Source organism: Vigna umbellata, chromosome 4 (genome assembly GCF_029865625.1).
Source record: "Vigna umbellata cultivar VRB3 chromosome 4, Vumbellata_1.0, whole genome shotgun sequence".
NCBI lineage: Eukaryota > Viridiplantae > Streptophyta > Magnoliopsida > Fabales > Fabaceae > Vigna > Vigna umbellata.
Window position 1 is genome coordinate 66,486,215 of NC_142168.1, and position 12,180 is coordinate 66,498,394.

The 12,180-nt window shown below is 34.0% G+C and overlaps 2 protein-coding genes and 1 pseudogene across 4 annotated transcripts; 1 reads left to right on the forward strand and 2 right to left on the reverse strand.

Moving 5' to 3' along the window:
• Window positions 1-960: 960 nt before the first annotated feature.
• LOC124833248 (protein EMSY-LIKE 3-like) lies at window positions 961-6,447 on the reverse strand. Of its 3 annotated transcripts, none has more exons than XR_015786139.1 (11): window positions 6,278-6,447; window positions 4,742-4,944; window positions 4,531-4,640; window positions 4,170-4,407; window positions 3,811-4,029; window positions 3,659-3,727; window positions 2,221-2,463; window positions 2,065-2,133; window positions 1,911-1,974; window positions 1,276-1,412; window positions 961-1,167 (listed from the first exon to the last, which is right to left on the reverse strand). XR_015786139.1 is itself a non-coding variant. In XM_088113893.1 (11 exons), exons 2-11 carry the CDS (start codon window positions 6,047-6,049, stop codon window positions 1,366-1,368), a joined length of 1,266 nt encoding a protein of 421 aa, XP_087970019.1. In that variant the 5' UTR covers window positions 6,050-6,151; window positions 6,278-6,416; the 3' UTR covers window positions 961-1,365. The 3 variants fall into 3 exon arrangements, 2 of the variants coding, with proteins under 2 accessions (XP_087970019.1, XP_087970018.1); XM_088113893.1 differs by adding an exon at window positions 6,046-6,151 and having other exon boundaries at window positions 961-1,412; window positions 6,278-6,416; XM_088113892.1 differs by having other exon boundaries at window positions 961-1,412.
• A 1,874-nt stretch (window positions 6,448-8,321) lies between these two features.
• On the forward strand, window positions 8,322-10,584 carry LOC148201000 (protein SRG1-like). The gene is made up of 4 exons (XM_088111475.1): window positions 8,322-8,654; window positions 8,999-9,246; window positions 9,440-9,764; window positions 10,071-10,584. Exons 1-4 carry the CDS (start codon window positions 8,415-8,417, stop codon window positions 10,308-10,310), a joined length of 1,053 nt encoding a protein of 350 aa, XP_087967601.1. The 5' UTR covers window positions 8,322-8,414; the 3' UTR covers window positions 10,311-10,584.
• LOC148201001 (CBL-interacting serine/threonine-protein kinase 6 pseudogene) lies at window positions 10,582-11,593 on the reverse strand (annotated as a pseudogene).
• Window positions 11,594-12,180: the final 587 nt, after the last annotated feature.

Below are 12,180 nucleotides of genomic sequence, written 5' to 3' on the forward strand. Positions count from 1 at the left end.
AAAATAACCATAGAGACGGAATTTAAAAATTTATGTCTTTTTCCAAACTTTTTACCACTATGTCAACATTTTTTATAATATTTCAATTTTAGTGGTAAAAACACATTTTTAAATTTCAAATTGCAGGATCTAAAATGTTTTCAACCCATGGATAATTGGGATTTTTTTCTACACCTACGAAGGTGCAGGAAGAAAAGGTATAATAAAGGTGCTAAAAGAAATTACCCAAAGTGAATATTGCCTATACTAATCCAGATCTTATTTTAGATTTAGTAATATAATTTGAATTATACAATTTAAAATATATTTTTATATTATACAATTCATAATGCGTTCTTAAATTTTTTTCTCAATTTCAATTCTTCAACAATATTACAAAAAAAATAATTTTAAATTGTGCAATTCAAAACACGTTAAATTATGTAATTCAGAAACTTTTTTATCACTCAATTCAGACTTTTCTTGGCAAAAACTACATGAAGAAATATTATTTTTACATTTCTCACTATCCATGAGATGTTTATAAGATTAAAACAAGATTGGATGAGTCTATTGAATGTCACAACATTCATTTAATTGCTAAAGGACTCTCTTAAAAAAATACTCTAAAGTATGTATAAACCTATTTATCCGTCGCCAAAAGGACTACTATTCATACTCTTATTATTGTTGCCCTTGTTTTTTTTGGTGCATTATTTTCAAATGAATGTTAAAAATATTTTTTTAATGGTAATATGAGAGAGAAGATCTATATAATCACTCATTCATGTATTTCTCTTACATCTTATAAATACAAAAAAAAAAAAAAACTCAATAGAGAATATCCACTTAATTGAACATTTCTAGAATTTCAAAACATATTAATTCCCATATTTAATGAAGAATAATTCATAATAATGAAAATAAAGTTATCCAAAAAATTAAAATATTATCGTAGCTACATATAGTGTGGATTCTCAGTGCAAAATCACATTCTTTCCTTAACAAAACCAAACTCACTTACAAAAGTTTCGACAAATAATTAAAAAGGATTTGAGAGTAATTTTATGAACATGGTCTTGTATAGAAGTCAGAGAGTAATACATAACAGAAGAGTGACCATACATAATACACAACAAATACAAGAATTTATACACTATCATGAATGTGTACAAGCATCCGAGTATCCTGTGTCAAATCTTAAAACCTCAGTGAATAATCATTACTAAACTACCTAATTTTCAACCTAGTCAAAATGAATGACATGCACTAAGAGTTGTCTGTCAGGGAAATTACCTTCATAGCGTAAGAGAAATTCAGATTTTCCAAGTTTTTGCGACTATAATAATGCCAACTCTTCCCATTTTACAAAGATGGTTTTCCACATCATCTTTCCATTGGTTGAGCATGTGCGAAATGGTGGCCATCCTCTTCTGTATAAACAATAAGAACATCAAGAACGGCTAAACAAAGATTTGACTAATATGGCCTTTTCATCACTTCATTTTTGAGTAAGAATGATATTACCTTTTTAATATAAAAAATGTATCAATAAATACATAGGATATGGTTGTTTGAATAGGAGAAACACGGAAGCAAGAAAGTATGGAATATTTTTCTTTTTGGTATATGATATGATAATTTACTTCACAGCTGCTAGGTACAAATTAGTGACATGATTGAACACAGTGCAAAAATTGTGGCAACTCCTTTAATGCATCATGGATTTAAGTTGAAAGTGACTGCAAACCATATTATGCCAGCATCATAAAAAATATGATGCTGAAAGAATGCAAATAGTAGTATTTTATTCATAATTATCTGCACTAACTAGATTCATTGATGTCCACATTATTCTAATTTCTAATTTAGAAGACCATTCATCAATTTTCAGATGGTATTTGCTAAAAGGAATCAAATCAGAAAAATACCACTTTCGCCATCAGAAAGATCTGCAAGTCTTGCAATTGCATCAATAAGAGCTTGCTCGTGATCCTGCGTTTATTTCACATGAATTATCTGTACATACACCATTTAAAGGAAAATACATGAAATCGCACACTGACATATGTATCTGTCCCTTACCTTTAATACCTTCTTGACTTGTTCAATTTCAAGTGCATCAGGATGATTAGCATTGAATACCCTCTCTACCTGTCATGTTCATCAGACACTTGAATATGTCAAATAAGATCAAATAATCTCAAAGAGTACTATTCTGATTGAAGTGTTTTCAGTAACCTTCTTCACTAGCGTGTCTGTGTGAAGTATGTGTATATCATCTAGAGTCTTCTTTCCAATTCCATTCTGTGATGGAAAGAAATCCATTTTGGATTGTCCCTTTGTGGTTCCCCTACCTCTTACAGCTCCTGGAACACTGCCACGTCCTACAGACCTACTCATCCCATTACCAGATCCACGAAGACCCCCACCATGATTGATTCCTGGATCCTCCCCAACCCACTGAATATCTTCAGGAGAGATCTGCAGTAACAATAATATTTTTGCATGAGCTAAAGACATTACAGTGCAGTGCTAACAATGCAAGCATAGTATTGTACATTTACTACATGGAAGAGCAGTTCTTTCAAATAACCACTACAATTCAGGGCTTAAAAAAAGGAAAGTTTAAAACATGTTGGACAACAAATTCCATTTCATATACTATCAATAGCTGCATTCATTAACTTTGAAGTATTAAGCATCATACAATTCTCTTCAGCCAGTTTTCATTCTCTATTTCAATACTGAAAATGAAAGGATTGCAACATATGCCAAAAATTAAATAAACTAAAAAGAAAAAAGAGCAGTACAAGGTTATTTTCTTTATGACATTAAGGGGAAAGAACCAAACAGTTAAATACTCTATGTCGAACATACCATACTACTTTATGTGTGACTTTGGTGCCACATAATACCCAAGTCCCTATACCTTCTGTACGAGATGATGCCTTGGGAACTTTCATTCACCATGACACTCCATTCAATTTACTCGTAAGTCATAACACTATCTAGGAAGCTCTTTTTTTTTGAGACATCGACAATGAGCTTTGATACCAATTGATAAGTACCAAGTACTTGGAAAACCCTTAAAAGCTAGCAATTAAGGAGATAGAACTAGAGTTAAAACTCCACTAAGCATCCCATTCTGCTTGATGCTAGATTTAAGCACCCGTCAACACCCAAGTCCCTATCAAACTCTTTATAACTATAGTCAAAGATATTAAATTACACATTGATATCCCCAAAATGTAAATAACAATACCATAACATAAAAATGAATCTGTTTAAATTCCTAAGTAATATAATAGACCATTTTGGCAATGCTAAACTATTTGTTTCTATGAATATAAAATATTAATACTGGTAAAATGTTCTTTAGTTGATTATAGATGAACCTTTTGCTGCCACAACATACTTGCTTTATCACCATTAGAGAAGACTATAAACCTCTTATTTTTTTTTAAAAGAAATGGAACACTATCAGCAACCCTTTTTAGGGCTGGGGTTGTGAAGAGAACAATAATGTCTGACTGTTCTCTTACTGCTTGATTGCCATTTCAAACTTCTTAACCCAAACATGTTTCCAACCATAATTTTATAGTTATAACATTGTGATGATGATATGTTAATCATAAACACATAAGAATTTCACAACAGTAATCAGTATCAGAAATACCTCTGACAGATTAACCCATTCCCACGTTTCATTTGCAGTCCCCATGTCATATACCAGAGCATATCGACCCTGAAAAGTTAGAAGTAAACATAAGCATCTCGGCTATATACTACCTGAAACAAAATCTTAGTTAATTGGGGGAATGTGAGTACATCAGCTCGATTGTAGTCAGATATAACAGCTTCATAAAAGTTGTTGTCATCAGGCCATCGTGTTTGCACTTTCCTACCAACTAGTGAAACCAGTGATGCTTCCTTAGCAAGCTCACCCGTTTCAATACCAGAAGGAGCTCTATTAGGTACTTGATTCCTTCCACTGAGTCCTGATGAAGGGTATTTCTTTATTGAAGATACACCCAGTAATACTTGGCCCTGCAAGTAAAGGGCAACATTATTTAATTATTATTCCTTAGTACAAAAAAGTGTAATCCATGTCTGCATAGGAGACAAACCCAAACTCAGTAAAGCAATACAGAAAGGAAGAGCACTAATAAAACTTATCATTTGCTTACAGGTTTGTGCTTCTTGCCCTTGGATCCAGAAACAGATCCTGGTTTTGCAACCAAAGATGGCTGAACGGGTGGTTGGGGGTGAAATGGAGAAGGTCCACCAAAAGATTCTAAAGGAGTGGACGCCATTATCTTCTGCTTCTTACGAGATACAGAGACAGTGGGACTTGGAATTGAATCATGAATAGTTTGCCCAATATTCAGCATACCAGGCTGATGGCCTCCTGCTTGTCTCCAGTCCCTAAAATATTGTTCAGTAAGGTGTTGATTAAGAAAATAAAATTGGATATATGGAAAAAACAATGGAAATCTCACTTCTGAAGCATAGTTCAGAAAGAAACCATGTTTGAAACTTTTATCAGACCTTATATTTTGTATTACATCATCTGCATTAACATGGCCTAGAAGTTCTCTGTGTTCCTCATTTGATAATCCTAGTTCTTTTCTAAGTTCTGTAATCAAACTTTCCTTCTCCTGAAGAAATACACGCCATTTAGCAGTCATCTAAACCTGATCAAATCATCTCACAAATTATAAATATATCACATACGAGAAAATCAAATGACAGAATATACCCAAGTAATGGCATCATCTTGAGCTTTAAAGGCTCGTAGAACTGAACTGTATGCTTCCTTCTCAAGATTGTGAATTTGAGTTTCCATATCAATTTCACCATATGTCACTGGGTATGAAGCTCCTGCAGATCTTCCATTCCTTGCAGGATGTGGCCCTCTGGGGATTCTGTTTTGATGAGTTGGTGGAAGATCATCATCAGTTCCTGCAATCAAGTGAATGCATGCAATGTAAGTATAACATGAGAGGCCAAATGAATCCTTGAAATAGGTATCAACCAGACTTTTTTGGCATTGGTGAAAAATCTATCTGATTCTCAAGAAACAGCTTGTAAGCACAATTCTGAGCATCAAGAGTAGCACACATACATTTACTAATTCGAAAAAGTTAGGACACAATTCATTAACCATAAGTTATGGATCATAACAATTAACTTATAAGAGACACTATCTAAAGGGAGAGGATAAATAATTAAAAGCACCAAAATTTCCTCATGAATAATGCAACTTATACATGACAGCATTACACTGTATCATATAGAGAATTGTGTACAAATAGTTCCAAAAAAAAGGCTGTCAAAGGGAGTATAAAAGAGTTGACACTAAAGGAACTCAAGAGCATAAACATTTTATATAGAAAAAAAAATTGAAGTCCTTGTAAACAAATGGATAGACATTTCCATACGACATTTTTTTATCTTATTACATTTATAAAAAATGTCAGGCTTAACTTAAGTAGTTAAATTTACATGGCACATTAACGCAAAACAAGCAAATAGTTTCCTGTTTTCTTTTCTTCTTTCTAATGCATTTCTTAATTGAGGCAGAGGCTTGCTTTCCTGTGCCTCTCGAGTCATTAAAATGTCCAGGTTCTGAGGGCACCCTTTTCTTCCTTTAAAGTCCATAGGAAGACAAGCTAACACGTAAATTGAGATGAATATTTCCACCTTCTTCTTGGAATAAACACAACAAAAAAATTTCATCCCACTAAGTGAGGCTGATTAAAGACCAAACTTTCAAGAATATTATTCACCATGAAATCCCGCATAACAATTTCCTTTAATGTTCTTCTAGGTATCCCTCTCCCCCTTTTCACAAACAAACCATTCAATTTACTCTTCTCACTAGTTCTTTTAGTGGCCCCCTTCACACATGCTCTCAAACCACCTTAACCAATTTACCATCTCTTTACCTCAATCGATGTCACACAAATATTTCCTAGAACACACAATGGAACAAACCTATTAAAGTAAAACACTAATCCTTTTGTCCCTTAGGTCACAAAACACGTAGCGTTGGCGCTATACCCATTAATCAAACTCGCTCAGTTGCTCTAAAGATACTCGCTTTTACATACTCCGATTCCACAAGCATATGAAACCCAACAATTTGGCGCCAATTGAAATCTCCACACTCATCAAAAAGAAGAAAACAGAAATGGGTCAAGTGAGAATAAAAACAACGCCCTAAATCTATAATTAAAACAAGTCTTAAAGATTTTGGCACAGATAGGAGAAAAGTACGAAACTTGAAACTCACCGCTACTGTCGTAGGGTTCGTAGTCCATAGCCAGTTTGCAGCGAAATCGAAGCTCCAAGATTCAGGAGAAAAAACGCAGAAGCAAATATCGCAGCAAAGTGGGCGACAACAAGCGAGGAATAGAGGAACGAAAAGGTTGTCTTCACTTGTTTATATCGAATAGATGAATTCAGTCATTTAGATATTAAAGTCTGTAATGTTCTTTTTAGGAGGGGTTGGAGGTGATCAAATTTGGAAATAAAATTTGTATAAAATTGTAAGGGATTTGAGATGCAATAGATTAAAAATATATTTTAATAAATATAAAATGAAAATTATTAAATTGTTTTTAATGATAATAGTAATAATAGTATTATAATAATATTTATGAATAATTTATATATTGGAAAAGTTATTTAAAAATTATAATTAAAAAATTAATAAATAAATAATAAGTACGATATTGAAATTTTTTTATTTAAATAATAATTTTTTAGTATATAATCATTTTAACTATCTTTTTAATTTCAATTATTATATTTTTTTTTCAAATTGAAAAACACATCTTAAAATATCTTTTAAAAAATTTCAAATAAATAAAAATTATATTTAATTAAGTTTTTATTCAAAAAGAGAAAAGAAATAAAAAAAGGAAAGAAGAAAAATATGTGAAAAATAAAGTAAATTAAAGATTGTATAGTTAAAGAAAAATGATAATTAAATATTTTCATTATAATTTTACTTAATTTAAAATAACTTCGTTTATCATACTAATATCCTAATATTAGTTTTACTTAATTTAAAATAACTTCATTATCATACTAATATTTTAATATTAGGATAAGATTGTCTCCATACCAATTAAGTTTAATAAAAACATTAAACAAAATATCAACGTGGTAAGAAATGTTGTTTTAAAAAAATAATATCTAAAAAAAAATATTTGGAACATTTTTTACTTGACAAACTTATAACAACATTTTCTAAACTATAAGTAAATAGTAATTCATCCGCAAATAAACACAATATAAGAAAAAAGAAATTATAAGTTTTTCCTTAAATTTAAAAACTACCCATATACCTTTTTTTCTAATTGTAAGGAACTACTTATATGTTAAACTAGATTAAAAATTAAATAAGTATTAATCATGATTATTAATTAATCCTATGCTTAGACTTAAAACACATGAAAAACTGTATTTTTCACTCTTTAGTCATGACATGTAGTTTATAAAACAGAGTCTAACCTCTTGAAAAATACCTTTTAAGATCGACTAAACTTTACTTTGTGTGAGACAACTTTGAGAATATTTAGAGTATTTTACTTTGATTTTTATCTTTGAAAAGTTTTTCAAATAGCTAATGCTTTTAATACTTAATATTTGTGAGTTTCTTTCAAAAGTAGAGTTTTTTCTGTTCTTTTTCTTTAAACCATTTTTTGTTTCCTTTTACAATTTATTATTATTTTCATAGAGTTTCTCTTCTCCGTCACCTCCTAAGTTTATTAAAGTTATTCCTTCCTTATAAAGGATTTACATCAACAATGTAATTCTATTTTCTTAACCTGACAATAAAAATCGTAAAGATGATGAAATATTAAATATTATACTATCGTTCGACAAACCTAAAAAATTCAATTAATGCTTACATATAACATACGTTCCATTACTTATGAAACAACTAAATTGTTATGACAATTAAATATGAATTTCTTATATTATCCATTTAAGTGAAACGTGTTTAAGCATTACATCTAAGTTATTACTTGCTAGATTTATTTTGTTGGAGCAGAAATATATGATTCAACTTGGATTGGATTGGATTGGATTGGAGAGTTTGAATCTGAGGCTGGAGATTCAAACTTTTCTCCAGTGTAGAAAAGAAAAAACCCTACTGTTGCAAAAAGCATGGTAATTAAACAGGAAAAAGGTTGAAAATGCACATGCTTGAAGTATAAATGACAAAGGGGAGATGAATCTAAAGTTCAAATGCTTGAAACATATCTGCACAGTGAACAGAAAAAGACAAAAACACAAAATGATAATCAAATATTAAATTTGTCGAAAATGGGACCTATTATATGGCGGTTGGGAGGAGTGGTGCCTTTATCTTCTCCCTTGATTGACCCAAAGAGACTTTGGCGATTGATTCGAAACCAATGAACCTTGAATCATCGGTTTCAGTTCCAAGTGTTCAAGAGTTAGCATTTCAGAGGCCAGAGAAAGTGCCACCAAGATACATAAGAGATGAAGATGGTGATGACGTCATTGGCCCTTACCCTTCTGATCCATCTCTTCGTGTACCTTTGATAGACATGGCAAAGTTGGTCAACGCCGACACACACCAACTCGAGCTTCAAAAGCTTCTCCTCGCATGCAGAGACTGGGGTGTTTTTCAGGTACCACAAGAGCTTCTTAGATATCAACACCTTCACCTTTGATTCCAATTCAGAATATTTCTTATATAGTTATGGATTAGCATTACTCTTAGATGGTTATGTGTTTTAGCATCCATGCTGTTTATAGTAAATAGTGTCAATCTTTCCATAGATTAAGCTCATGTTTTATTTGTGTTGTTTCTATCCAATGAACTATGAACTTCCTCTTTAGTAATTCTCCTGAGAAGACTCATAAGTTATAAGTTAATCTAGGTGACCAGCTTATACAACAAAAGGTGAGGGAGAGATTATCAGCATTTCTTCTACTTTCTTGGTACCTGATTTTCTTTCTTTTCTGCTTCCAGCTGGTAAATCATGGAATTTCAAATACTTCAATTAAGAACATGGGGAATCAAGTTCGGAGATTTTTTGAGCTTCCTTTGCAAGAGAAGAAACGATCGGCGCAGAGACCAGGAAGCCTTGAAGGCTATGGCCAAGCATTTGTAACCTCAGAAGATCAAAAGCTGGATTGGAATGACATGATCTTTCTCAAATGCCTCCCCATTGAAAACAGAAAATTGGATTTGTGGCCACAAAACCCTCCTGAGTTTAGGTACATGAATAATAAAGCATAGCCTTGGAATATTTGATCAGTTTATATCATAATACTTAGAGATCTTCTACATTAATTACTTAGCTGTTTCCTTGCTCTTATTTTCCTCTCTTGTTTGTTTCATTCAAGAAATTCTATTGTGGAATTTGTTTTCTCATGCTTGTAAGGGTGTCATTTTGCAATTGATTATCAGGGATACATTAGAGAGATATTCTGAAGATATAAGGGAAGTTACAATTGCAATTATGAAGTTCATTACTATGTCTTTGGGGCTTCAAGATACACAGATATCAGAAAGTTTCAGAGAAGGACTATATGATATAAGGATGAATTGCTACCCACCCTGTCCAGAGCCTGAAATAGTTCTAGGGATTGTGCCCCATGCTGACAATTCTGGGATCACTCTTTTGCTTGATTGTGCTGATTTTTCTGGGTTGCAGTTCCTCAGAGATAAAACATGGCTCAATGTTGAGCCTATAGAAGGGGCCATTGTTGTAAACATTGGCCAAATTATTGAGGTTTGTACTTGTGACTCATTAGACAGGACATTCAATCATGGATAGATTATTGGAAGTTTGTTACAGATCAAATGAATGGATAAACAAGTCTGCATTATATTTGAGCAATCATTGACATCACATTATGTACTCTGGAAAATTAGATTTTCTCAAGAAAAAATTTACACTATGATCAGAAATCATTGTTTTTGTGACTTGTAAGTGGTCACTCTAAATCAACAAACTTACTATAACATTATATACCAAAACATTAAAATAAAAAACCTGAGTTTGATGTTGCATGTTGCATGTTTTTCCATTATGCAGGTGATGAGCAATGGGATATACAAAGCACCTGAGCACAGAGCTGTAGTAAATAAGTGGAAGGAAAGGTTTTCAATAGTGACATTCTGCTATCCAAGCCCTGATACGAACATTGGACCTGCTGACGAACTTATAGGTGAAGGGAAGGTAGCTGTATACAAGAAATTGACAAATGCAGAGTATTTCAGCAAGTTTTTCAGCAGGAAACTTGATGAATCCTTTCTTGATATGCTCAGAATATGATCAATGATGTTAAATTTGTACAATATTTCCAATATCACTTCCTTCTTGGATCACACATTTGCACTACACACTTTCTTTATTTTCCCGGTCTAGGAAAGTGTGGACTAATAAGAATTCTAGAACGATTTATTTTTCGGTTTTAAAAGACTAAGAATAAATTGTAGTTTTCATTCTAATGAAACATGTGTTGATTGACTCTAAACCATGATTGTTTTGAAGAGTACGGATCCTTATCGTACTTTTAGCAGTATTAAGACTAAGTGGTTGTCTACTAGTTTGTGACAGTACTATCTTCTAGTGTCTTAATAGGATTCTCAGAAGGGAAAGTCCTCCAAACGATGTCTTTAAGCACAGGACGAAGTTGGTTGCTGCAGAACTGGTTGTACTCCAAGGTATTACCGTTGTCCTTCTTCACCTCCACCACCAAAAGCGATGGCGTCACGGCGTATAAATCCGCAACAATTGCAAGCTTCCCTTTCCGACCCCACTGTTGACCCTGCAACCTCACTTTGCTCTCGCTTTTCTTAACGTCAAACTTCACCGCCTTCGCCACCTCCTCCAGCCGTGAGATCACGCTACTCGCGGTGTGTGTGGTCGCAAACCGAATCTCCTTCTCCTCTTTTTTCTTCTCCTCGAACAAGGGTGACAAATCGAACCCCATTGAAAGCGAAATTAAATGGAAAGCATTCATCATGGTTCACAAATCGTAGCCCTTTTTCCCGATGACCTCCAACGCCACGTAGGCCGGGGTGCCGCAAGTGGTGTGAAGCAGGCCATCCTGGCTGAGGTGCTCGAGAAGGTGCTGAGGCCGAAGTCGGTGACTTTGAGGTTGCCCTCCTCGTCGAGGAGGAGGTTCTCCGGCTTGAGGTCGCGGTGGTAGATGCCACGGTTGTGGCAGAAGTCGATGGCGGAGACGAGCTGCTGGAAGTAGAGGCGCGTCGTGTCCTCCTGAGACGGCCGAGGGCGATCTTGTTAAAGAGCTCGCGCCGCCGCGCACGAGCTCTATGGCGATGTAGATCTTGGACTTGCTGGCCATGACCTCGTGGAGCTGAATGATGCTGGGGTGCTTGACCATGTTCATGGCCGAGATCTCCCTTTTCATCTGCTCCATCATCCCCACCTTAATCAATTTCTCCTTCCCCACCACCTTCATGGCCACGCTCTTTCCGCTCTTGAGGTTCCGCGTGTGATACACCTTGGTGAACGTTTGTGACCCAGTAGCCACCCTAGCTCGTACTTCCTGTGGAGCAACATGGAGTTATTAGCCTCGCCGTCGCTGCAATTTTTGTCGTCGATTCTGCGTTTGGCTTGGCCACTTAGCTTAGTTCTCTTCAGCCAAAAACCTATCATCTCTATTCATTCCCTGGTCCTTCCAGGACCAAAAACAACCACTTGCTTGATTTTTCCCAATTACTCAACCACTCGCTAGACACGTAATTATGTTTTGTCCACGCTGTCAGTTGTACCGTTAAAAATTAACGTTGTGACCAAAATGATTTAATTGCACACTTTTTTCACAAGTTGGGACCACATTAAACTTTTAAAAAATGTAGGACAAACTTGAACATTGTCCCTCTAAAGAGGGACCAAAAGAGGTATTAAGCCTTATTTGTAAGCCTAATGAAAATAACTTTAATTTCGTTACATATAATCAATTATAAAAATTTTAATCAATAATTTAGTTACACATTATAAATTTATCATAATTGATTATATGTTCATAAAAATTGTCAATGGACTTTACCCCTACCTCAGAAAAGGTTAGTCCTCTCATCGTCATTGGTCAAGGTAAAATCCTTATACTAAGACATCCTACTACACTCACCATCTAACTCATTTTACTTTACATGCGTGTGAATTGTTAGTACAG

Bases quoted from the DNA above. Each gene is read 5' to 3' on its own strand.
- LOC124833248 (XM_088113892.1), bottom strand. From the start codon at position 6,305: ATGGACTACGAACCCTACGACAGTAGCG. The intron at 4,641-4,741 runs GTATATTCTGTC...GTATTTCTTCAG, and splicing joins AAGATGATGCCATTACTTGG to GAGAAGGAAAGTTTGATTAC. The intron at 2,464-3,658 runs GTATTTCTGATA...TTGTTACTGCAG, and splicing joins AATGGGTTAATCTGTCAGAG to ATCTCTCCTGAAGATATTCA.
- LOC148201000 (XM_088111475.1), top strand. From the start codon at position 8,415: ATGAACCTTGAATCATCGGTTTCAGTTCCAAGTGTTCAAGAGTTAGCA. The intron at 9,247-9,439 runs GTACATGAATAA...ATTGATTATCAG, and splicing joins CAAAACCCTCCTGAGTTTAG to GGATACATTAGAGAGATATT. The intron at 9,765-10,070 runs GTTTGTACTTGT...TCCATTATGCAG, and splicing joins ACATTGGCCAAATTATTGAG to GTGATGAGCAATGGGATATA.